The sequence below is a fragment of the Trematomus bernacchii genome, unplaced genomic scaffold (genome assembly GCF_902827165.1).
Source record: "Trematomus bernacchii unplaced genomic scaffold, fTreBer1.1, whole genome shotgun sequence".
Classification (NCBI taxonomy): domain Eukaryota; kingdom Metazoa; phylum Chordata; class Actinopteri; order Perciformes; family Nototheniidae; genus Trematomus; species Trematomus bernacchii.
Genome location: NW_022987756.1, coordinates 25384 through 52500, shown reverse-complemented (window position 1 = coordinate 52500; position 27117 = coordinate 25384). Strand labels below are relative to the sequence as shown.

At 42.1% G+C, this 27117-nt stretch overlaps 1 protein-coding gene across 1 annotated transcript in view; it reads right to left on the bottom strand.

The window, feature by feature from the left end:
- LOC117496579 (NLR family CARD domain-containing protein 3-like) overlaps window positions 1-27117 on the bottom strand; it is a 35399-nt gene that overhangs the window by 8119 nt on the left and 163 nt on the right. Inside the window, exons 2-8 of the mRNA XM_034148280.1 lie at window positions 19690-19786; window positions 19420-19603; window positions 18629-18908; window positions 11286-13047; window positions 11026-11199; window positions 10699-10872; window positions 924-970 (exon numbers count right to left, since the gene is read on the bottom strand). Coding sequence (XP_034004171.1) covers window positions 924-970; window positions 10699-10872; window positions 11026-11199; window positions 11286-13047; window positions 18629-18908; window positions 19420-19603; window positions 19690-19772 — 2704 coding nt within the window. The 5' untranslated portion in view covers window positions 19773-19786. The remainder of the gene's footprint in view (window positions 1-923; window positions 971-10698; window positions 10873-11025; window positions 11200-11285; window positions 13048-18628; window positions 18909-19419; window positions 19604-19689; window positions 19787-27117) is intronic.

Sequence of the window (27117 nt, the reverse complement as noted above, 5' to 3'; positions counted from 1 at the left end):
TTGACACAGTCTCCCACACCATCCTACTCAACCGCCTATCCCTCTACCGTCGATGGCTGCTCCATCCACCCCTCCCCTGAGGTTCGCAGCATGGGCGTCACTCTGGACTCTAGCCTCACCTTCAACTCCCACATCAGGTCTACTGTCAAAACTGCTTTCTTTCACCTACGAAACATCTCCAGACTCCAACCCTCTCTCCCCGACCCCGTTGCAGAAACATTGATACATGCCTTCATCTCCTCTCGCCTGGACTACTGCAATGGAGTTCTGTTCGGGGTCACCTGCAAAGCCCTGTACAGGCTCCAGTACGTCCAGAACCCTGCAGCCAGGCTCCTCACCTGCACTAAGCCCTGGCAACACATCACCCCCACCCTCATCCACCTTCACTGGCTCCTGGTCAAGTCACGCATCCAGTACAAACTCCTCCTGCTAACCTACACATCTCTCCACTCCCTAGCCCCTGCATACATCGCTGACCTCCTTCAGCCCTACACCCCCTCTCGTCAGCTGCAGTCCTCCGACACAGGCTGCTCTCCATCCAGTGCTCCAAGCTGAAATCCTTTGGCGACAGAGCCTTCAGTGTCGCAGCCCCCACCCTCTGGAATTCTCTCCCCTCTGCTATCAGGAATGCCGACTCTCTGGACACTTTCAAACAAAAACTCAAACACCATCTGTTCACTCAGGCCTTCGGGCCCCAGCTAAAATGCAGTACCCAGCAACCTGTTTTTCAACCTGTGTGTCTGTGTGATTATTATTACTTAGTTATTCTATCTCCCATTGTAAAGCGTCCTTGGGTTTCTTGAAAGGCGCTATAAAAATCTAAATTATTATTATTATTCTATAAACGTATTTTATGTTTTAATGAATAAATACCACCTCCATCATCTTTGTCTTTAGAGAGAAGCTGACTGATCCACACTTACACTTTCTCAGATGTGGTTTTAACCACTGCTCTCCACCATGGTCCAGCCTGGAGGAAGAAACACAGTCAACATGAGTCCTAGCTGTTCTTCTTCTAAGAAGAAGACTTTTTTGACTTTTGCAAAAACACTTTATTTACATACGATAAATTATACATTCTTCAAATAAAGTGCTTCATTGTGCAATAAAAACGTTTCAGTTCAAAATAATACATTAAAACCTATGTCATCAAAACTTGTGCAAAGTCTAAATCCTCATCAACAACAGAACACACAATGTCATCATAGCACCAACGCTGTTTAAAAGCGTCCAAGTCCCAAATGCATGGGCGTCGCAGCCATTATATGAGGGTGGTACAAGTCCCCCCCACCTTTTAAAATGATTAGTTTAGACCCCCCCACTTTTACTATGCGGAAAGTCTGTGAATCGGTCTATCCACTCACTCTATGTGTCAGTGCTTCATTATCAAATCCATTCCACCTGCTTATTGTGAGAATGCCCAAATCAATGAAACTCTATACCATGTTTTCACTGCTACTTTGTACCAAGGCAGATTCTCAGAGCCGTGCACATGAGCTATACAAATGCTTCGTTCTGTGTGTAGCTGTGTATTTAGTTGTAAAATGATGCGCGCCACAGTTTCCCCGCTGCGAGGCTCCGGCGCTAACAGTTCACGAGCGTGCTCCACTAGCACCCGGATATAAGTCGCTGTTATTAAAGAGGTGGAGGGAGAGTCCTCTCCTGTCAGACTGAGAGGCTGATAACTACAGCTCAGTGAGGTGAAGGACTCTCTGAGAGGTGGAGGAGAGTCCTCTCCTGTCAGACTGAGAGGCTGATAACTACAGCTCAGTGAGGTGAAGGACTCTCTGAGGGTTTAGATAGTTCACTTGGTAACACTTTATATTAAGGTACACCAATTCACCATCAACTAGTTGTTAATTAACATGCATATTAGCAGTATATTGGCTCTTTAGTAGTCATTATAAAACACTTATTAATGCCTTATTCTACATGACCATATTCTACAAGTAATAAGCCATTAGTTGAGAGTTTTTCCTCAATAACCCTCCAATTAGTGCTTATTTATTGCAAGTAAGGAAGTTGTTGTACATGAGTTTTGGTCTTAATATGCTCTGCTCAATATGGGCCTAATAAGGCAGTAGTACCACAAGAATAGTAATTCTCCCATAATAACACTTAACAAATATGATCTATTCTTATCTACTCTTGTCCGTCAGAAAGCAAAGACTGTAAGTGTAAGCATTACACTTACAGTCTTTGCTTTCTGACGGACTTTACCCTTTTACTCTTCAGGTTGCATAGGAAAAATTAGTAGCAGTCTACTGCCATGCTACTCTCTCTCCTACTTCCTGTACCCGGTTTCCTGTCTAACCTTCAGTACACATTTTACAAAAATATAAATGTGCAAATATGAAACATACAGGTCATACCTTGCTATTGGTAGCTGAGCTGTCAATACCCCAAAAGAAGAGTAAAAGGGTCAAGTCCGTCAGAAAGCAATGACTGTAAGTGTAAGTGTAATCCTTACACTTACACTGTAAGGATTAGTAACATGTATTGTGTTTATGGGATGACATTCTGAGATGTTTAAACACAATGAGAAAATGCGTTAGCATTCACGCTAGCGTTAGCATACATGCTAGCGTTAGCCATACATGCTAGCGTTAGCCATACTAGTCTGTATACATGCTTATTGCACAGCTAGCATTAGCTATATTTACCATGTTTACACTTAGCACTTGCATGTATGAGATCATTAAGTGCCTTGTAACTTATTTTTTATAGTTTCACTCAGTTTGAATGTCAGTGGACTGCAAATAAGTCAATAAAGGAGCATGGCTGCTCATTCCCTGGCTCTCAAAGGAGTTTGGCTGGCTGTTTCATCTATGTTCACACTGAGACAGTACAACACATAGAGAGAACAGTACACCTATAGAGAACCGCAGTGACGCGTCCTAAAATCCGGAAGTAAACTCCTTCCGGTTCCTTCGTCAAAAACCAGAAATTGCATTGCTTTTTGTCGAAGGAACCGGAAGTGGTAAAAATGCTAACGTACTTCCGGGTTTTAGGACTCGTCACTGTGGTTCTCTATTGTGTAAGTACATACAAGCAGGTCACACAGTATGATCACAAATGCATAAACTCTGTTAAAAACAGTTTTTATTAAGAAGTATAGGCTACAGGACAGAGGGGCTAAAGAACTGTTTTGTGTTCTTGATAACTATGGACTGGCTCAGCATGTGGCGGAGCCCACGCACAATAAGGGGCACACTCTGGACTTAATTATCTCAAAGGGTCTGAATATCTCAAAGGTTGTGGTGACTGATGTTGCACTCTCTGATCATTCCTGTGTTTTCTTTGAGAGCTCTATTTCTGTTCACACAAATGTTCAGAAAGAGGTAACCACAAAGCGATATTTAACAGAAAATACTAGGGAAATGTTTACTCATAATTTTTCATCCACACTTGCCCCTGCTAACATCTCAGTAAATGAGCTAGTAGATCATTTTAATTCAAAAATTAAAAATGTTATAGATGCCATTGCTCCAACGAAGGTAAAGGAAGTGATTGGCAAGAAAGATCTCCATGGAGAAAGGCCATGACCGTGAGAACAGAAAAAAGAGAGTGTCGAAAAGCTGAACGTAGGTGGCGAAAAACAAATCTCCAGGTTCACTTTGAAATCTATAAAGAGAGACTTGGCCTTTATAATTTGGAATTGAAAAACGCACGACAGTCTTTCTTCTCTGACATCATTACCAAAAACAAAAACAACGCACGTGCCTTGTTTGCTACCGTCGACAGACTAACTAACCCCCCAGTGTCAGTAGCCTCTGAATTTCTATCCACCAGGGCGTGCAATGATTTTGCCTTCTTCACTGACAACATTCAGAACATCAGACAAGCAGTCAGTGCCTCTGCATCAGGTACAGCAGGTGTGTTGTCCCTATGTCCACCTAATATCAATTCAGACACCATGACACAGTTCCATCAGATTAATGATAAAAATCTAGAGGACATTATTCAACTTCTGAAATCCTCCTCCTGCTGCCTTGATATTATTCCAACAGGATTTTTCAAAGATGTTTTTCCTTGCATGGCCTCAGATCTACTTCATATAGTAAACACATCTCTTCACTCAGGTATTTTTCCAGAGGCCCTGAAAACTGCAGTCATTAAACCGCTCTTGAAAAAGTAGTTTTTCAACAGTTGAGTAACTTCTTGCATTTAAATAACTGTTTGGATGTGTTCCAGTCAGGCTTTCGTCCAAACCACAGCACTGAGACTGCTCTTGTAAAGGTCTTCAATGACATCCACTTAAACACAGACAGTGGCAGAACTTCAGTGTTAGTATTATTAGATCTCAGTGCTGCGTTTGACACTGTTGACCACAACATATTACTAGACCGACTAGAAAACTGGGTGGGACTTCCGAAAACAGTTCTAAATTGGTTTGAGTCCTACTTAAAGGACAGAAAAAACTTTGTTTCTAAAGGTAAATACACATCTGAGTTGACAAATATGACATGTGGGGTACCTCAAGGCTCCATCTTGGGGCCTCTTCTCTTTAACGTCTATATGCTACCACTGGCTCAGATAGGGAAAAACAACAAAAGAAGTTACCATAGCTATGCGGATGACACACAAATGTACGTAACAATTTCACCAGGAGACTATGCTCCAATTCAAACACTGAGTAAGTGCATTGAACAAATCAATGACTGGATGTGTCAGAACTTTCTCCAATTAAACAAAGATAAAACTGAGGTAATGGTTTTTGGAGCCAAGGCAGAACGTATAAAAGTTAGCGCTGAGCTTCAGTCTGCAATGTTCAAAACAACAGATACAACCAGAAATCTAGGTGTAGTCATGGACTCTGACCTGAGTTTCAACAGTCACATTAAAACAGTTACTAAATCAGCCTACTATCACCTAAAGAACATATCTAGGATTAAAAGACTAATGTCACAGCAGGATCTGGAAAAACTTGTCCATGCTTTTATCTTCAGTAGACTGGACTACTGCAATGGTGTCTTCACAGGCCTCACTAAAACATCTATTAGAAAGCTGCAGCTAATTCAGAACGCCGCTGCTCGAGTCCTCACTAACACTAAGAAAGTGGATCACATCAGTCCAGTTCTGAAGTCCTTACACTGGTTCCTCACTGACACTAAGAAAGTGGATCACATCACTCCTGTTCTGAAGTCTTTACACTGGTTCCTCACTGACACTAAGAAAGTGGATCAGTCCTGTTCTGAAGTCTTTACACTGGTTCCTCACTGACACTAAGAAAGTGGATCACATCACTCCTGTTCTGAAGTCCTTACACTGGTTCCTCACTGACACTAAGAAAGTGGATCACATCAGTCCTGTTCTGAAGTCTTTACACTGGTTCCTCACTGACACTAAGAGAGTGGATCAGTCCTGTTCTGAAGTCTTTACACTGGTTCCTCACTAACACTAAGAAAGTGGATCACATCACTCCTGTTCTGAAGTCTTTACACTGGTTCCTCACTAACACTAAGAAAGTGGATCACATCACTCCTGTTCTGAAGTCCTTACACTGGCTTCCTGTGTGTCAAAGAATAGATTTCAAAATATTGCTGCTGGTTTATAAAGCTTTGAATGGTTTAGGCCCAAAATACATGTCTGACCTCCTGCTAAATTATGAACCATCCAGAACTCTCAGGTCTTCAGGGACTGGTCAGCTTTCTGTCCCCAGAGTCAGAACTAAACATGGAGAAGCAGCATTCAGTTATTATGCTCCAAATATCTGGAACAAACTCCCAGAAACCTGCAGGTCCGCTGCAACTCTTACTACTTTTAAATCCAGGCTGAAGACTTTTCTTTTTGCCGCTGCTTTTAATTGAACTATTCACATCTTAAACTGCACTGTAACTTTTATCCATGTATTTTTTCTTTTAATGTTTATTTTATTATCTTTTCTTTTTAATGACTGATTTTAAATGCCATTTTCTTAATGTCTTCCATTTTTGTAAAGCACTTTGAATTGCCTTGTGTTGAAAGGTGCTATATAAATAAACTTGCCTTGCCTTGCCTTGCCTTGCCTTGCCTTTCCGTTTCCAGATGTCAGAGCTAGAGATAGGTTCACTCTGATGCCAAATTACATGCGCGAAGCCCCCACCATTTCTCTTCACAATGAGTGTGTGTGGGGGACTCCCCCTTCGATTCTATTGGCTCTAACGGTCAGAAAGAGATGTCAACCATCAAAATCGAGCAAGGGGGGCCAGAGATATGGAAAATCCACCCAAATGACCCCAGAAGTGGTTTCTTTTTGCTAAACCTCTCTAAAAAGGTCAAATGTCACTTGTTTTGCATCAATCTTGATACAGGGTACTTATTATATGTTGTACTTTGGATTCCTAAAGCTTTTAGTCTACTAACCCATCATCCAAGGGTGGTTTTCACTATAAGTAAAAAATAATATTTGGACGGACACTATAATTTACAGTTTTTTACTGTAAAATCTGAATTTTCTTTAAAATAAAAAACATCAATATTGATTCTGACACTTCTACATCCAACTCACAGGTTTATCATTACTTTGAGAAAAAAGATTATTAATTTAACCCTTTTAGAAGGGAAGATACAGATGGAGCAGCTTATTTCAGACTCCAGCTTACTGCTTCCTGCCTACTACCTGCCAGCTACCTGCCTAAGACCTGCCAAAGACCAGTATCTGGGAATGTTAAGCCCTCCCACTATTTTCCAAGAGGGCGTTGCCAGATTTTCAATTTCAAGATTTAACCAGGAGATGGCGCTTCCTTCACAAAAACAGGAAGACAACTTTCATGGACTTTCAGTTTTGTTTAGAAGAGCATTTGAACACATCAATATTTTAGATCAAATAAAGTATATCTAATCTTGTAATTCAATAATATATAGTCTTTATATATTAAATAACTATGGCCAAACTAAGACTTAGTTTTTCAAAAGAGAAAATGCAGATATTATATAAAAAACTAAATATATAATAATATATAACCTTATATATAAGTATAAATACTTATATATATTTAATACTAATAACATAATGATTAATTTCAGATGATAATACTTTTCAGTGTCTGTCTCATGCAGCAGCTGACCCGGCCGACAGTAAAAATAAACATTTATAACTAGTTTAGGTTGTTTGAGAGGTAATTAAAATAGCTAAGGGTGATGATCTGACTTGAAGTGTGTGTTTTTGCTCCTAATTAAATGTGTACAAGATGTGTAGTCAACAGGTATTCACTCAGAGGGGGGTACTGTAGCTACTATTTATTTTCAAATGCATACAGTATAGGCTCAGTCAAGAATTTGAATGGGATGGGGAGACGTGTGTGATTAAAATGAGTGTCCAAACTATGGCCGAGTTAGACGCTCGTGAATTGTGGGGGGGTGTTGTCGGCCGTAAGCGAACCGGGCCGTTGGCGTCCGGCCGTTCTGTGATTCTCCAGAACTCACAGCTGGCCAGCGGCCCACCGGGATAAGTCCCGACTCTCCCGACGGCCAATCCGTGCCTCCCCTGACTGCACGTTGCTGACACACACGCTGCAAACTCTCTGCACGGAGGAGCCGCGGACTGGAAGACTTTAATATTTTATTGAAAAAAAGTTACACACAATAAAAAACAGCTCTCGGTCAAATTGACCCGATTGGCAGTTCTAGTGTTAAAGTGAAAGTAAATTCAACACATATCGACCCTAAATATAGCATATATTAAGAACGAGAAAGTGTTAACATCGTTTTTTGTAAACTTATGACAAATGTGCGAGGGTGATGACATCAGAGCATAGTCCTATGGGCTTAGCCCCTGACAGGTACAACAGGTATTCACTCAGAGGGGGGTAGGTACCCATTTACATGTCAAAGATCAACATACAGTAGGTGGGTGGGGGATGGTGAACGGTATGGTCAATGTAATTAATTCATGTAATAAAAACATCTCAGGTCAGTAACACTGAAAGCTAAATGTGCGTACGTAGCGCTGTAACTTCCTCCACAAAAGCAGCCTTCTGTTTATTCAACGTGGTGGGGGCCGAGGGAACCGGGCAGAGTTTTTCGCCGGTCAACGTGTGTGAAAGTTTAAATCTTCCTTATTGAGCTTTAAAACAAATGAATAACGACTATATATAATAATAAAATAAACACCGGCTGTTGTTATGCCTGCTGTAACATTAAATTACTCCGTTCTCCGCTTAAGTAATTATGCCGTTACAAGCTTCATAGTTGTATTTATCATCTAAATTTGCCGAAACAAGTTTAATATTCTGAAAGCCAAGACTTTGTTTATTTGAAATCAGATGAAAACAAACTGTAACGGACCCTGCCGTGTTATCTTGATATTTCCGGCACAGACCCTTTCATACCGGCAATGCGCGATAGAAACAACAGGAACTGCGACAGCATAAATATGCGAACACAAACCTACAGACAATATACAAACTGTTAATAAACTTTTCAATCAAACTTTTCAAAACAGACTGCTGGAGAAGAGATATCACAGGGGGGGGTTGGGACACACACATTCCGATGGCCAATTAGTTTTAAACAAAGAGTAGGCTATACTCAACATAGTGGGGTGGGGGCTGGTGAACGGTATGGTCAATGTTTGTAAACACTGTGACATTTTGACTTTATTTGATCATTTCAGTTAAAAACTAACGTTCATATTTCATATTACTGTTTTGCCTGGCTGGACCTGTAATTTACAGGAAAGGAGTGCACGCTACTAAAGAGACACGCTACCATGGAAACCAAACAATGGTGTTGCTGTATTGAAGTCAGAGTGGAAACAGTCATATTTGGAGCGTTATGTTAGAATGAAACAGCGAGGTCGTGACTCACAAAAAAAAAGTGTTACTTCACTAACTGTAAGCTTGTCACTCAGAGTAACCTACAGTTAACTTAACTGTTGGAAAAGAAAGATCAGGGGGGGGAGAGAGCTGTGATGGGCCATTAGGTGTGTAAACACACAGCTGAGAGCTGCCGTTTCATTCTGACTGTTTAAAAAACGGTAACAACGGACTATTTTTCTTAGCGGATGCATGTCAATTTAAATCAATACATACAACTATTTTTTAAATCAATAAAAATATTTTCTAAATCCATAAAAGCATTTTAATTAATATTGGGAGTCATGTCGTTACTTTGTTGAGAATGTGGCCATGTAATAAGCGGGATAATTTGCAGCGACTTGGTCATTATGGGGAAAAATAACACACAGGGATCAAGATCCCTCCGCGAAGGGCGGTATCAAGTCAGACTGGGGGCCGGCTCTTCATCACGGGCCGATCACGGGCCGATCACGGGCCGATCACGGACCAATCACGGACCAATCACGACCCTCGCGTTTCAAACTGTCCAAAATAAGACGCTCCATCTGTATAGTGCACATTTTTAAAAGTATTAAAATGGTGCTTAAAACAATAAATTGATCTTATCTGGCTGATGAAATTCTATTCTCTCTGATGTGGGACCTGGTGTACTGCCTGCTGTCTGTGTGCATCCTCCTCCAAAGATCCACACGCCAATCCTCACTGTCCCGTACTTCAACCAAAACCACCTCCTCCCTTTCATAAACATGATCACCATCACCTACACCAGTGGTTCTCAACTGGTGGGTCGCGACCCAAAAGTGGGTCGCGGACCCGTTTCGAGTGGGTTGCAGATGTGTGAGTGAAGAAAAAAAAGAGGTCAAAATAAGTCAAACTTTTATTTTGAAGGCCCGATTTTCTAACACTGTGCATGCAGTAGCCGTTGGACTGGAAGTACCGGAGACCATAAACGGTTTGGAAAACTTCTGTCACGTAGTGATCATCTTCTCAATAAAACATCTTTGCTGATGTTTTTTCGAGTCTTCTGGCCAATCAGAATCAAGATTGTTGCCGGAAGTCCCCACGGAGAATAACTTTGCGGTAGAACTATTCTTTATACATCCATGGGTACAACTTCAGATAGAAATGAACACATGATGAAATATGACCCCCGGTTTGATGATTGACAGGTCACAGAACAATGGGGGCTATCTACCCTTACCCACAATTTAAAGTAATTCACACAGACTCTCTCCTCTTTGCTCTTCTCTCTGTGAGGAGCAGCAAGCTGTCAGAACAAAGTGAAAAACAAACAATGGTATTAAATATCATTAATATGTCGGGTAGTAATAGATTTATTTATTTTCTTCTCTCAGTGTACCAGAATGCGTAGTTTATATGTTAGTATTTCTAAAAATCTCCTGGGGGACAATCCCCCCAGACCCCCTGCTGGGGTTGGGTTTTCAGCATGTCTGAAAGACACAGCATGTGTGATACAGTTCAGCTTTGATTCCATCATCTCATTAAACCTTTTTTTAGTGTACTTTAGTTCTGTGAAGGGATATAAGGGATATATGCACTGTACTTCACTTTAATTCATAATGTATGCTGAAAAGCGTATATATTACAGCACATTTTTTGTTGAATAGATTTGAGTGATTCGAAATTTCGGGTTGCGATCTATTGACAAAGGAAAAAGTGGGTCCCGAGGCCTGACCAGTTGAGATCCACTGACCTACACCCTGTGCACCAAGTCAGACACCGCCAACGGCAGGTACACAGCAGCAGCCGCTAACATGGTGGACGGCCCTGCTAACCATAACCTTAACCCGGACCAGGAGTCGTTCCCATGTAATAAAACTTGAAGGGATCCATTTTTTTCCCAACTCAGACTAACTCCCTCAAAAATATGAGGAACCTGCAGTCAGTTTGTCCATACCTGAGAGTCTCCAGTTTCCAGAGTGGATCCTCCAGTCCAGCAGACAGCAGCTTCTCTCCTGAGTCTCCTGGATGATTGTAGCTCAGGTCCAGCTCTCTCAGATGGGAGGGGTTGGAGCTCAGAGCTGAAGCCAGAGAAACACAGCCTTCCTCTGTGACCATACAGCCTGACAGACTGGAACCAGGGAATACAGTAAACTCAGTGCTTTAAAAAGTCACATGAGCAGGAAAATCATACAGAGGTGGACCATCTTTATCAACATGAACAAAAAGCTGGTTAAAATAATCTAAAGTTAAACTGCTTGAAAATAAAAAGCTGAACTCTGACCTGAGAGTCTCCAGGTCACAGTGTGGACTCTCCAGTCCACCCGACAGCTTCTTCACTCCTGAATCCTGCAGGTCGTTGTTACTCAGGTCCAGATCTCTCAGACTAGAGGACTGGGAGCTGAGGACTGAGGACAGAGCTTCACAGCTTCTCTCTGACAGGTTGCAGCCACTCAGCCTGGGGAAAGATCAGCAGTGAACACAAAGAGTTATATTATCATGTCTCAAACTGTTCCTAGTTAATGTAGTTTTATCTCCACTTACAGAGCTTTCCTGGAGGCTTTGACCACTGGCAGCAGCCTCAGAAGAGCCTCCTCTGAAGCAGAGTATTTCTTCAGGTCAAACACGTCCAGATCTTCTTTTGATGACAGTAAGATGAAGACCAGAGCCGACCACTGAGCAAGAGACAGATCCTCTGTGGAGAGACTTCCTGAACTCAGGGACTGTTGGATCTCCTCCACTAGAGAACGATCATTCAGTTCATTCAGACAGTGGAACAGGTTGATGCTTTTCTCTGGAGACGGGTTCTTTCTTATCTTTTTCTTGATGTTTTCAACTGTTAAATTGTTGATCTGTGAGTCCTTTACTGTCTGTGTCAGCAGGTCGGGTAGGAGTTTCTGATTTGCATCCATTGAAAGACCCAGGAGGAAGCGGAGGAACAAGTCCAGGTGTCCGTTTGGACTCTGTAAGGCCTTGTCCACAGCACTCTGGTAGAGATGTTTAGGTTTGGCTCTGAAGACTTTAGACCAACAGGGGGCCATCAGGTTGACCTCGGAGTTGATGAAGATCAGATGGACATGAAGAGCAGCCAGAAACTCCTGAACGCTCAGATGGACGAAGCAGAACACCTTGTTCTTGTACATTCTTCTCTCCTCTCTAAAGACCTGTGTGAACACTCCTGAGTACACTGAGGCTGCTCTGATATCGATGCCACACTCTCTCAGGTTGGACTTAGAGAAGATCAGGTTGCCTTTCTGCAGCTGCTCAAAAGCCAGTTTTCCCAGAACCTCGATCATCTTCCTGGTCTCTAGACTCCAGTCTTGATCCGTCTCGGCTCCTTCATCATACTTGACGTTCACTTTGGACAGAATCACCAGGAAGTGGATGTACATCTCAGTCAGGGTCTTGGGCAGCTCTCCTCCCTCAGTTTTCAACATGTCCTCCAGAACTGAAGCAGAGATCCAGCAGAAGACTGGGATGTGGCACATGATGTGGAGGCTTCGTGAGGTCTTGATGTGGGAGATGATGGTTCTGGCCTGCTTCTGATCTCTGAATCTCTTCCTGAAGTACTCCTCCTTCTGTGGGTCAGTGAACCCTCGGACCTCTGTCACCATGTCCACACACTCAGGAGAGATCTGATTGGCTGCTGCAGGTCGTGTGGTTATCCAGAGGCGAGCAGAGGGAAGCAGTTTCCCCCTGATGAGGTTTCTCAGCAGCACATCCACTGAGGTGGACTTTCTGATATCAGTCAGGATCTCAGTGTTGTGGAATTTCAGAGGAGGTCGACACTCATCCAGACCGTCAAAGATGAACACAACCTTGAACTGATCAAACCTGCAGATTCCTGCCTCTCTGGTTTCAGAGAAGAAGTGATGAACAAGTTCCACCAAGCTGTACTTGTTCTCTCTCACCACATTCAGCTCTCTGAAGGTGAATGGAAATATGAACTGGATGTCCTGGTGGGCTTTGCCTTCAGCCCAGTCCAGAGTGAACTTCTGTGTTAAGACTGTTTTCCCAATGCCAGCCACACCCTTTGTCATCACTGCTCTGATTGGTTTACCTCTTTCAGTTGAGCCTTTAAAGAGGTCTTCTTGTCTGATGGTTGTTTCTGGTCTGTCTGGTTTCCTGGATGCTCGTTCGATCTGTCTGTTCTCATGTTCCTTGTTGACCTCTGTGGTGTCTCCCCGGTGGATGTAGATCTCCGTGTAGATTTCATGTAGGGGTTCAGATTTTTCCATTAATTTGATATTTTTAAATGTTTCCTTCAGGTTTGATTTGAGTTCACCTTGGCACTTTGTGAGAATATCTGAATGAATAAGAAAGATATTTACATTAAAGACACATCAACATATTTCCTTCTAATTGGACCCATTTCTGACAAAATAGCAGGTTATTTTCTTTGTATCAAGTCACTGGATCTTGTTGCATAATTATCTGTACATTGTCCAGTATAAGTTCCACCCCACAGAGAACCATCAGTTTTCCCACAGAGAACCATGGCCCTGAACCTGACTGACTCTTATTCCTGCTGCTGGGAGATGAGGCACGATACCAGCTGATCCCAACACCCACTGAGGGTGTGGACACAGCTCTCTCTCCAGTTATACAGGAAGTGGATGGCTCTTAGTGAGTCGCAGTATACTCCTGCAGTAGCCTACCATCTACAAGACACTCTGGGGGGTCACAGTAATAACCCGTTCCTTTCTCCCCAAGTCATGTTGGACGGCAAATGATACCTCCTTCCACCTGTAGGGGGCTGGGCCATTAGTAATGACTAGGACATAATCTGCAGTGAGCAATCAGTGAGGCTGAGCAATGTGCTCCTCTGATGTTTAGAGCTCACCCTACAGTCCCCTTTAAATCATGGACAATGACACTGTCTGCCTCCATGCAGCATTGGACAGAAATGTAAATCTCAACTGTCCAATCTTATGTCAGGACAAACCTCCACAGTGACCACCTGAGCAACAACAGCTGTTCTCCAAGCCCTCAGCTCTGCCTCCTGAACTCAGTGTGCATCAGTCCCATTCAATATCCTGAGACTGAGTCAGCAGCTAACCTACACTGTGGCAAACACCCGGGGTTTATCCATGACTCCCCCTCCTGAGATATCTGACAGTTTGGCAGGACAAACCTCATTCCAAACAGAATTGGCCGTTTCCTGGGTAAACATAGCACTCAAGGACTCACTGCCATTTCAGAGCCCACTGATGACTTTCTTGTCATTCCTCTGATCCATCCCCTGCCCAACACTGGCATTTAGCATCACCCACTTGTATTACATATCTCCAATGTCCCACCAGGAGAAACTCGTTAATATAGCATTGGTGGTTCAGTGGTAGAGTTCTCGTCTGGACGCCCGGGTTCGATTCCCAGCCAATGCAGCAGAGGGTTTTACTGCCGCAGTGGCGCAGTCTGTAGGAATTTGTGTTGGGAAACGAAGGGTGCCGGTTGGAGTCCCGATCGGACCAAAATAACACGGAGTGTAGACTGGTTCCTGGAGAGGTGCCAGTTCACCTCCTGCCCTCGAGCAAGGCACAGAACCCCCAACTGCTCCCTGGCACTGGACAGACTGGCTGCCTGTTTTGCTCAGACCTCTCTCACCTGTCCTGTGTGTGTATTGTACTGTCTGTTACCACAACTGAGACGAATAACTGAGGTGAATTTCCCCTTTGGGATCAAATAAAGCGTCTTCTCCTTCTTAATAACATCGGCTGGTACATCATAATGACGTTGGATAGTGTCAGTGCGGTCGGACTCTCATAACACAGCAGTCTCTTTTCCTAAGTCCTGATGAATCCTTCTATCATTAAGCCCAAGATGTTTCACAGAGGTTAAGGAATAGTGGTTAGGAAGAGACTGTCACGATTCTTAGTTTTGTGTGTGTAGTTTCCTGTTTTATTTTGAAATTCTCTTCTCCCTGTGTCTGATTGTCTCATTGTGTTCACCTGTTGCCCCCCCCCCCCCCCCCCCTTGTGTTTCTGCCTCCCCTGCCCAGCTGTGTCTTGTCCTGTAATTTCTCTTCTGTGTATTTAGTCTTCCCTTTTGCTCCATGTCCGATCGTCTATGTAACCCAGTGGTTCTCAACCTTTTTTGGGCCAGCGCCCCCCGATCCACTATCCAGGTACTATACCACACCCCATCTCATGAAATGTAGGCCAATTGTCTCCCCCGAATTCTATTGTTGATTATTATTCTGTTTATATAATTTTGATTATTATTCTTAGTATTCATTATTTATATTACATATAGATTATATTAATTTTGTATTTAAATTCTTATATAATTTGTCTTATTATTAGGCTGCTATATTATGTTATTACAAAAACTCAAGTTCTCTGAGATTGAAGTTACAGAATAACATTTCTGAATAATAATTTAATTTTTTTTTTTTCCGGTGCTGCGGCTGGGCAGCAGCTGTGTGTCTGTGAACACTGTGAACTGTCAGGAAGACTCGGGTCTAACTCATGGTCTAACTAACAGTTATTTAACAGAAAATAAAATGGCAACAACAGGGCTTGGGAGCAGTGGTCGCGTTAACCGAATATCCCCCCCCCCCCCCCCCCCCCCCCCCCCCCCGTCAGCGCGAGTGAGTGACGAGTTGTGTATAGACTGACAAAAAGTAGACTAAAATAATTAGTTTTCTTTAAATAAGACTAACATGCTCAGACTTTTAGTCGACTAAAACTTGACTAAATAAAAACAGGATGAAGGTGACTAAATATGACTAAAACTAAAAAGGAAATTTAACACAGGACTAAGACTAAACCTAAATAAAAAAATAGCTGACGAAATTAACACTAGCCAGAAACACAGAAAGATCCACAGCTTGGCAGATGATCGAGCTGGGTGGAGAAGTTGAGCTGGAATTGTTTGTGGTAGGTGTCGCTGCTGGCATAGCGGCTAACCTTATTAGCCACTCGTAGCTCAATAAGGTTGAGCTACCTTATTAGCCACTCGTAGCTTAGACGTTAGTAGCTCGTCCAGCCGACGAGGGATTTGCAGGAAAGTGGAGTATTGTCTGGGTATAGTTGGTATAAGCATCCATATAATCCGTGCAAAAACAAAAGAAAAGCAGTAGAATCCTTGCTAAAAATAACAAAAAGAGGCTACGAGGGAGAAGCGGCAATAGACCGTGCCAGCGTCCTCTCTAACTCAATATATTAACGATTTGCAACGAACGAGTATGAAGAGGAAAGACAAATGTCAGCTGATGACCGAAAGCTCCTGCAGAGGAGAGAAAAGGGGAAAGATTGCTCCACTGATCTCGGAGCAAAGCAGGATAAAGGAAAGAGACTGAAGGATCAGATGCTTCTGCTCAAAAGGCCTACAGCTAATGCACTAAGACTTTCAGTAGAGGACACGGAAAATGCTGAAAAGGCCATTACTTGCCACGAGCAGAGACAGCATTTCAAAGAAGAGTTTGCCTTGCTGGAAAAAGCCAAACAGTGCAATAGAGGAAGCTCCCTATACAAGCTGGACCCTATCATTGATGCTGGGAGGAAGAACTACAAAGATGGCTATGCCAACTGAGGTCAAACATCCAATGATTCTACCTAAACATTCTCATATTTCCAAGTTGATACTAAGCCACATACTGTTGTAGTATTATATAGTACATAAAATAAGGGTTATGTAATGTAAAAAGTAAAAACTATTGTGGTAGTTAAAGTTAACTAAAATTGTGTGTAAAAAACAAGGCCTCAGAGTGGAAACTCCTTTTCACTTGATGGTGAACCTGGGTGGAGGTCGGGAAGCGGTCAAATGTGACGGAACGCCTCCAGGCCACATGTGCGGTAGTAAAATAAGTGCAAACGTTAGCAAAAAGAGTTACAGGCACGTACGCGGAGAAATAATTAAACGCAAACGCATGCGGGAAAAAGTTACAACAAAGAGTCGGGGAGTGGCGTAGCGACTTCCACCAAGGTCAACCAATAAGAAACAAGAAAGTTTAGTTATAAAATGCTAAACCGATGTTTGGTTAGCTGGTACGATCCCGGGGTCTGCTCTGACTTTTGTTTTTGTCGTTTGATGAAGTAAAAGTTATTTTTGCAACAAACTCTGACTGCCTCCAGCGATTTCTTCAGAACCCATTCGAATTGTAAATCACGAAGAAAGTTAATAAATGATAATGTTGAGAAGGAGGTCCGGACTTTTTCGACTAGCTTAGTCTGAGATTCTCCGACAATACATCATCAAGTTGGTCACTCAGGTCACATGCTCTCCAAACTCCTTCAACGTTATTGGCTATCCGCTGCTAACTCTTCAGCCAGGAGGCAGGTGCAATACCTTGCTGACCTGGAAGCGCTGGACCAGGGAATACCTTCATTTGATGCAAGAACGGCCCAACTGGAATACAATCAAAAGAAACTTCACCCCCGGAGACCTGGTCATCATCGTTGATGAGAATGCACCGAGGAACACTTGACTCCTGGGACGTGTAGTTAAGACCCTTCCTGGTTCAAAAGGACTTGTTAGGAGTGTCCTGGTTAAAACCAAGACTAGTACCATAGAAAGACCCATAACTAAGTTGTGTCTGCTCCTGGAGGCAACAGACTGAGCCTACTAAGCCTTAGCCTTTCAGTCACGTGCACCTCTGACTGTTAGACCAAAGGACTAGACTCTTGGTCTCCTACCCCCCCCCATCAAAGGCTGCCTTTTGAACAGCAGAACATTACAGACAATTAGTACTAGACCTACACACTCAGTAATGGTCTTACATGGACTTGAAAGTATACAATATACTATGGACTTGAGTATACAAATATGCGACGGATGGATGTTATATGTTTTGTTAAAATGACTCTTTTGATATATTATTATTGGTAATTGCTATGTAATAAGCAATTAGGGGCTGGTATGTTAGAGCCATTTTCATTTTGTTATTATTGTCTGAATGTTAGGCTTGATAATAATAATATAAAGTAGATTCAACTCTTGATTATCAGGTATTTTTGTGAGTCACACTATGGTTTAAAATGTATTAATTTAAGGCTCACTTATTTGTTATGAAAGGTGCGTCAGTATCACGTGCATGGCTATATGCCTATATATGGTAGGTTGATAGGACACAGCTGAGGGTGATGAGACGGGGAAGCGGAAAAGTCTTTTGTTCCTTTTGAAAATGATAAACTTTTAGTTATTATGAATCGAAGAAATGTGTCCTCCTGTTTATGCCGTCTGGACCAATGAATAAAGCTCATCTGATTCAACTACGATCTCCCAGGCGGGAGCAATGTTTTTTTTTTACATTTTCGATTAAAAGTTTTTAAAAAAAGATTAAAAGAGGCCCGTACGCCTGGCTCTGGATGTCTGCTCTTGTGTGCACGCGCCTTGAGTTCAAAATATTGAACTTTTGGAGCGGAGCAGCGCCACGCACCGCTTGTCATGTGACGAGGAACAACCAATCACACACAGTCCCGTCTGGTGTACCGCCGTCTCATTGTGTTCACCTGTTGCTGGTTAGTGTTTTGTAGTTTTTCTTATCAGCTTTGTGGAATAAAGCTCGTTTTTGGTTATTACCTGGATACCCGCTTCCCTGTCTGTGTTCTGCATTTGAGTCCTATTTCCCCCCAACCCTGACAGAGACGATAGGAGCTGATCTTTGGACAATTCCACCAAACTCCAGTCTCACTTATCCAGGAAAGGTAATTGGATTCCTAAAATGCTGATCTATAAAGGTTCTACTACCCTTCACCTGGGACCAACAGGGTGACCCTGCCAGAAACTAGTGACCCTGACCTCTCTGCTTTCAGGGGTATCTCAACCCCAACACCATGTGGAGGTGATGGTTCTCTGAGGGGTGTATCAGGAGTCTAAAAACATGATGCATGGCTGTGAAAAATAAAAAAAGTTATCTTTTAGTACACTCTTTTTTAAAGACCTACCTTTAGGGTCTGATGAGGTTTTTGATAATTCCTCTTCTAGATCATTCCTCGGGATCTTCTTCAAAACGTCTCTGGTCACTTTAATGGTGTTTATGTCGTAGTCCCGAAGCATCAGATCCACTGTGTCCCCTCGGTCTGCTTTCTCTAGTTCACTCTTTGGGATTCCTGGGAATCCTAGGACCTTCCCCTCCAGGTACCACTTGAAGTCTTTAAACTCATTTTCCCCCAAATCTTTTAAAGTTTTGAATAGGACTTCTCTAGGTGTCTCCATCTTTTCTCCCTGCAGAGCAAAGATACAGAGAAAGAACATCTTTATCTTACAGAACTATATATTGTTTTATTGTATTTTTGTACTTTTGAAAACCATAACAGGCCTTCAGGATCCAAAGAACAGCTGCCATGTGACTTTGGATGGCTTCAATTCAGATGTCGAGTTAGTAAATACCCTAATCGTTTCTAAACTTGTTTTAATACCTTAGACTTCACGACAGACATTCAGGAAGTCAATCCTAAACTTGAAGACAGTCAGCACAGTCAGTTCTGTCTTTTCCTTTAATGTCTTGGTTTGGTAACCTGTCTTTAAAGAGCAGAAACTGTCTCAGTCAGATCATAAAGTGGTCGAGCAGACTGATTGGTGAGTCACAGCTAAACCTGGAGCCCCTGCTCATCAGACCGTTACAGAGGCTGTCTAACTCCATGTTCAATGAAGACTCCCACCCCCTGCAACCTGAAGTGGTACAAATAAGTAACATGAGAGAAATAAGAGAGTGACTCAGCCGGCGACCACACACCTGGTTCTGGTCTCTGGCAGTAAGCTGGTTACTGGACACAGAGCTGGGTCCAGGTACAGGTCCAGGACCAGGTTCAGGACCAGGTTCAGGACGAGGTTCAGGACCAGCTCCAGGTCCAGGTCCAGGTTCAGGTCCAGGTCCAGGTTCAGGTCCAGGTCCAGCAGGATGTGGTGTTTGCTCTGGGCTGGAACACAACACACAGAGCTTTGAGTGAATAATGAGTGCTGAGCTGTGACATGGAGAAGAGTCATGGACAGGTGGAGATCTCACCTCTGAGCTTTGGTCTGGCTGTCATGTTCCCCAGAGCTTTTAGAGGGGGGGGCTTCCTCCTCTCTGTCCTCACTCTGATCCATAGCAGAGCCTCCACCTTCACACAAACACAACAACATGCTCATTCATTACCACAAGCTTTACATCACAGGTAGTGCTCCTCCTCTCAGATAGTCAGGAACCTTGTTGGAGCCTCAACAAGACCAGATCAGCCCAGAATGAACATCAGAGTCATGTGATAGCAGTGATAGCAGTGATAGCAGTGATAGCAGTGATAGCAGTGTCAGAAACCCAGTCAGAGAGAGAGAAATCACACACCAGAGGATGGAGTTCTACCAGCTGTCCACTAGATGGTGGTAGATGGCACCTCACCTCACTTTACTACTTCTTTGATGTCACCCAGAGGGTTGTTGACATCCACCTGGATCCACCTCCATCTTCTTCTTATATAAAGACACGTGATCTTTTCTAGCATCCGCCTTTATTGTAAATGTATTATCTTTTTTAATTTACACACAACACCTAGGAGAGGAATCCGCCTCTGTTGCTCTCCCCAAGGTTTATAAAGTGTTCCCCCGTTAACTGTGGGGTTTCTTTGGAACTGTTTCGTTGTCCGGTGTGAGGGTCCAAGGACAGAGGGGGTCTTCTTCATATTCTGTACAAACTGTAAAGCCCCTGAGACAAATGTAAGTGTGTGATATTGGGCTATATAAACAAACATTGATAGATTTAATGACTGAGATGGCGCCACTGAGCATAAGCAATTTATTGCTTTTTATTACACATGACAATAAAGCTTGGACTTTGGTTCTTGAATAACATCTATGCATCATGTTTATCTTTTATATGTATGACTTTATTCTTTTATAGTTGCTATAGTCAAATCATATTTCATGTTATCTTGTTAGCCTTCATCTGACTCTACCCTTTAATCAGGGCTGTGTAATAAGATGATGGTACAGAGGTTTGGATGATTTTAGAGCCTTGCACATTATTAACTTTATATACTCATCAGATTGTGCAAGAATAATATCTGAGAGGATGAGTGTAAAGTAACTCTGAAAACACAACATGCAGACATGCTGAGATATTCCAGAAACAGGATTTACTGTCTGAAGTTTCTAAATGTATCTGTAAATGTTTATTATCATTAATATGATGAAGGTTGTTAATCAGAGTTTCTGCAGCTCTCAGCCTGGGTCTCTTTGATGCGTCTCAGATCCAGGAGAAGGAGGACCGGGGGATTCAGGTGCAGCCAAACGCAGGATTGATCTGATCTGATGCACATACAGGTCAACACTGCATCCCTCTCACTGTGTTTCTGATCTTTCATATCCTTTCTTAGGTCACAAACATCTGTTTATGTTCCATTTCTTCATATGGAGCCTAACGGTATCAGGGTCATAGGACGGTTCCTATTACAGTCATTCAGATCAGATTCAACAGGTGTGCTGTTGGCCAGTGCGTGACATCACCCAAATACCTTCCACAGGTAACATGGTCTCCTGATACACTGATGCTTATTGACTCTCCTACTCTCACAGAATATCATATATTAAACATGTATTTCTGAGACGTCTTACTTTATGATACTGAAGTCGTTTTTATCAGCTGTTAATCAGTAACAGGCCGCCTGTAGACAGATTCAGACTCTGACCCCCTACTAACTGAGCTGTAAGCAGGTTTCAAAGAGACTGAACGGGCCGACCCTTGGTACTGCAACAAAACCTCTAACAATAAAACTAACAACACACAATTCCTGGAAACAAGATAAGGTTTGGCGGAAAAAAACTGAAATATCTTCTGCTGTGACTGATGCAGAGAGACAGAACAATAAACCCAACTTCTGAGAAACTGTTTGTTAGCAGAGTTCATCTATCTGTGCTCTGTTTGTTCCATGGTGGTGATGTACAGGATAACCCTAAAGTCATCTGAACTAGTCTAACCCTAAAGTCATCTGAACTAGTCTAACCCTAAAGTCATCTGAACTAGACTAACCCTAAAGTCATCAGAACTAGTCTAACCCTAAAGTCATCTGAACTATTCTAACCCTAAAGTCATCTGAACTGGTCTAATAATAAAGTCATCTGAACAAGTCTAACCCTAAAGTAATTTGAACTAGTCTAACCCTAAAGTCATCTGAACTAGTCTAACCCTAAAGTCATCTGAACTAGTCTAACACTAAAGTCATCTGAACTAGTCTAACCCTAAAGTCATCTGAACTAGTCTAACCCTAAAGTCATCTGAACTAGTCTAACCCTAAAGTCATCTGAACTAGTCTAACCCTACAGTCATCTGAACTCGTCTAACTCTAAAGTCATCTGAACTAGTCTAACCCTACAGTCATCTGAACTAGTCTAACCCTACAGTCATCTGAACTAGTCTAACCCTAAAGTCATCTGAACTAGTCTAACTCTAAAGTCATCTGAACTAGTCTAACTCTAAAGTCATCTGAACTAGTCTAACCCTACAGTCATCTGAACAAGTATAACTCTAAAGTCATCTGAACTAGTCTAACCCTACAGTCATCTGAACTAGTCTAACTCTAAAGTCATCTGAACTAGTCTAACTCTAAAGTCATCTGAACTAGTCTAACCCTACAGTCATCTGAACTAGTCTAACCCTACAGTCATCTGAACTAGTCTAACCCTAAAGTCATCTGAACTAGTCTAACTCTAAAGTCATCTGAACTAGTCTAACTCTAAAGTCATCTGAACTAGTCTAACTCTAAAGTCATCTGAACTAGTCTAACCCTACAGTCATCTGAACAAGTATAACTCTAAAGTCATCTGAACTAGTCTAACCCTACAGTCATCTGAACTAGTCTGACCCTAAAGTCATCTGAACTAGTCTAACCCTAAAGTCATCTGAACTAGTCTAACCCTACAGTCATCTGAACTAGTCTAACCCTAAAGTCATCTGAACTAGTCTAACCCTAAAGTCATCTGAACTAGTCTAACCCTAAAGTCATCTGAACTAGTCTAACCCTACAGTCATCTGAACTAGTCTAACTCTAAAGTCATCTGAACTAGTCTAACCCTAAATTATTCTGAACTAGTCTAACCCTAAAGTCATCTGAACTAGTCTAACCCTAAAGTCCTCAGAACTAGTCTAACCCTAAAGTCATCTGAACTAGTCTAACCCTAAAGTCATCTGAACTAGTCTAACCCTAAAGTCATCTGAACTAGTCTAACCCTAAAGTCCTCAGAACTAGTCTAACCCTAAAGTCATCTGAACTAGTCTAACCCTAAAGTCTTCTGAACTAGTCTAACCCTAAAGTCATCTGAACTAGTCTAACCCTAAGGTCCTCAGAACTAGTATAACCCTAAAGTCCTCAGAACTAGTCTAACCCTAAAGTCATCTGAACTAGTTCAACCCTAAAGTCATCTGAACTAGTCTAACCCTAAAGTCATCTGAACTAGTCTAACCCTAAAGTTCTAAGAACTAGACTAACCCTAAAGTCTGAACTAGTCTAACCCTAAAGTCATCTGAACTAGTCTAACCCTAAAGTCATCTGAACTAGTCTAACCCTAAGGTCCTCAGAACTAGTATAACCCTAAAGTCCTCAGAACTAGTCTAACCCTAAAGTCATCTGAACTAGTTCAACCCTAAAGTCATCTGAACTAGTCTAACCCTAAAGTCATCTGAACTAGTCTAACCCTAAAGTTCTAAGAACTAGACTAACCCTAAAGTCTGAACTAGTCTAACCCTAAAGTCATCTGAACTAGTCTAACCCTAAAGTCATCTGAACTAGTCTAACCCTAAAGTCATCTGAACTAGACTAACCCTAAAGTCATCAGAACTAGTCTAACCCTAAAGTCATCTGAACTATTCTAACCCTAAAGTCATCTGAACTGGTCTAACAATAAAGTCATCTGAACAAGTCTAACCCTAAAGTAATTTGAACTAGTCTAACCCTAAAGTCATCTGAACTAGTCTAACCCTAAAGTCATCTGAACTAGTCTAACACTAAAGTCATCTGAACTAGTCTAACCCTACAGTCATCTGAACTAGTCTAACCCTACAGTCATCTGAACTAGTCTAACCCTAAAGTCATCTGAACTAGTCTAACCCTAAAGTCATCTGAACTAGTCTAACCCTAAAGTCATCTGAACTAGTCTAACCCTAAAGTCATCTGAACTAGTCTAACCCTACAGTCATCTGAACTAGTCTAACTCTAAAGTCATCTGAACTAGTCTAACCCTAAATTATTCTGAACTAGTCTAACCCTAAAGTCATCTGAACTAGTCTAACCCTAAAGTCCTCAGAACTAGTCTAACCCTAAAGTCATCTGAACTAGTCTAACCCTAAAGTCATCTGAACTAGTCTAACCCTAAAGTCATCTGAACTAGTCTAACCCTAAAGTCCTCTGAACTAGTCTAACCCTAAAGTCATCTGAACTAGTCTAACCCTAAAGTCATCTGAACTAGTCTAACCCTAAAGTCATCTGAACTAGTCTAACCCTAAAGTCCTCAGAACTAGACTAACCCTAAAGTCATCTGAACTAGTCTAACCCTAAAGTCATCTGAACTAGTCTAACCCTAAGGTCCTCAGAACTAGTATAACCCTAAAGTCCTCAGAACTAGTCTAACCCTAAAGTCATCTGAACTAGTTCAACCCTAAAGTCATCTGAACTAGTCTAACCCTAAAGTCATCTGAACTAGTCCTAACCCTAAAGTCATCTGAACTAGTCTAACCCTAAAGTCATCAGAACTAGTCTAACCCTAAAGTCATCAGAACTAGTCTAACCCTAAAGTCCTCAGAACTAGTCTAACCCTAAAGTCTTCTGAACTAGTCTAACCCTAAAGTCATCTGAACTAGTCTAACCCTAAAGTCTGAACTAGTCTAACCCAAAAGTCATCTGAACTAGCAGGTTGACCAATCACAACAGAGCCGGCAAGCTAACCAATCAGAGCAGACTGGGCTCTGTTTTCAGACAGAGGGTGAAAAGAGGAGCTGCAGCACAGGCAGTATGAGAAAAATAAAGAGCTTTTTGAACATTAAAGCATGGAGACATGTCCCAGGAGAGACACAGAATACAAATATGAATCCGAAATTGAAATTGAAAAGGCAAATTGGGTTGTAAGCAGTGCTCCTTGTCCGGTGTGAGGGTCCAAGGACAGAGGGGGTCTTATTTATATTCTGTACAAACTGTAAAGCCCCTGAGACAAATGTAAGTGTGTGATATTGGGCTATATAAACAAACATTGATAGATTTAATGACTGAGATGGCGCCACTGAGCATAAGCAATTTATTGCTTTTTATTACACATGACAATAAAGCTTGGACTTTGGTTCTTGAATAACATCTATGCATCATGTTTATCTTTTATATGTATGACTTTATTCTTTTATAGTTGCTATAGTCAAATCATATTTCATGTTATCTCGTTAACCTTCATCTGACTCTACCCTTTAATCAGGGCTGTGTAATAAGATGATGGTACAGAGGTTTGGATGATTTTAGAGCCTTGCACATTATTAACTTTATATATTCATCAGATTGTTCAATTATAATATCTGAGAGGATGAGTGTAAAGTAACTCTGAAAACACAACATGCAGACATGCTGAGATACTCCAGAAACAGGATTTACTGTCTGATTAAAACCATTCATGTTGAAGTTTCTAAATTAGTGATGGGAATTATGGCTCTTTAAAGGGAGCCGGATCTTATGGCTCCGTTCCTTTCAAAGAGCCGTTTTTTTAAAGGGCGCGGGGTCACTAGGTTTATAATAATCACCAGGATTATGATTGACTGCATTGCCAGACCTAATGTCAATCATCTGCATTGTAAACATGACACAAGGTGGCGCCATATCCATGTCATTCATGTCAGTGAATGTATTTTGAATTGACCCTCTGTATGTGTTAAGTAAATAAAGTTGCCTTGCCTTGAATGAAATTCACGCAACTCTTAGATACTGTGTTTTTAAGTGGCGATGGAGATTATTTGTTGATCCTGCTTTAAAGGATATTTTGCCTTTACAAATGGTGCGCTTTATCACTGCCTGGGTTTTGGTTGAAGTGCATCCAAATGCTGCTGGGTTTTCACGTTTGGCTCATTTTCCATCCGAAAAACACGTCGTCTACCTGTCCTGTACCACTTGTTATGACTTCTCTCTCTGGCGTATTCCGTTAAGACCCACCCCATCTCACTCCTCGTGCTGAAACCTACCAATCAGAGTAGGGGCGGGTCTTCACAGAATACGTTTGGGGAACAAAATCAAGCTTTTTAAAAGGCGAGTGGATGTTGGCAGGCAGAGAGTGCGGACCAACGATTGAACGATAACAAGAACGGCTCTCACCAAGTACGACTCGGTTCCCCTCGTTCGTACCAAAGAGCCGTTCAAAATAATCGGCTCGTTCGCGACCGACACATCACGTTTCTAAATGTATCTGTAAATGTTTATTATCATTAATATGATGAAGGTTGTTAATCAGAGTTTCTGCAGCTCTCAGCCTGGGTCTCTTTGATGCGTCTCAGATCCAGGAGAAGGAGGACCGGGGGATTCAGGTGCAGCCAAACGCAGGATTGATCTGATCTGATGCACATACAGGTCAACACTGCATCCCTCTCACTGTGTTTCTGATCTTTTATATCCTTTCTTAGGTCACAAACATCCGTTTATGTTCCATTTCTTCATATGGAGCCTAACGGTATCAGGGTCACAGGGATGGTTCCTATTACAGTCATTCAGATCAGATTCAACAGGTGTGCTGTTGGCCAGTGCGTGACATCACCCAAATACCTTCCACAGGTAACATGGTCTCCTGATACACTGATGCTTATTGACTCTCCTACTCTCACAGAATATCATATATTAAACATGTATTTCTGAGACGTCTTACTTTCTGATACTGAAGTCGTTTTTATCAGCTGTTAATCAGTAACAGGCCGCCTGTAGACAGATTCAGACTCTGACCCCCTACTAACTGAGCTGTAAACAGGTTTCAAAGAGACTGAACGGGGCAACCCTTGGTACTGCAACAAAACCTCTAACAATAAAACTAACAACACACAATTCCTGGAAACAAGATAAGGTTTGGCGGGAAAAAACTGAAATATCTTCTGCTGTGACTGATGCAGAGAGACAGAACAATAAACCCAACCTTTGAGAAACTGTTTGTTAGCAGAGTTCATCTATCTGTGCTCTGTTTGTTCCACGGTGGTGATGTACAGGATGATATTAACTATACAGATGTTTCTATTATGTCTGATCCTCTATAGCATATGTAAATAAAGGAGACACAAAACGAGAACAGCAGCACAACCCTAAAGTCATCTGAACTAGTCTAACCCTAAAGTCATCTAAACTAGGGTTAGGCTAACCCCTAACCGAATCTCAGTTTCATCCAAACTGTTGTTGTTTCCTGTGAGTTTTGTTCCAGCGATGCAGTGAACACAACACATGAGTACAGCAGCACC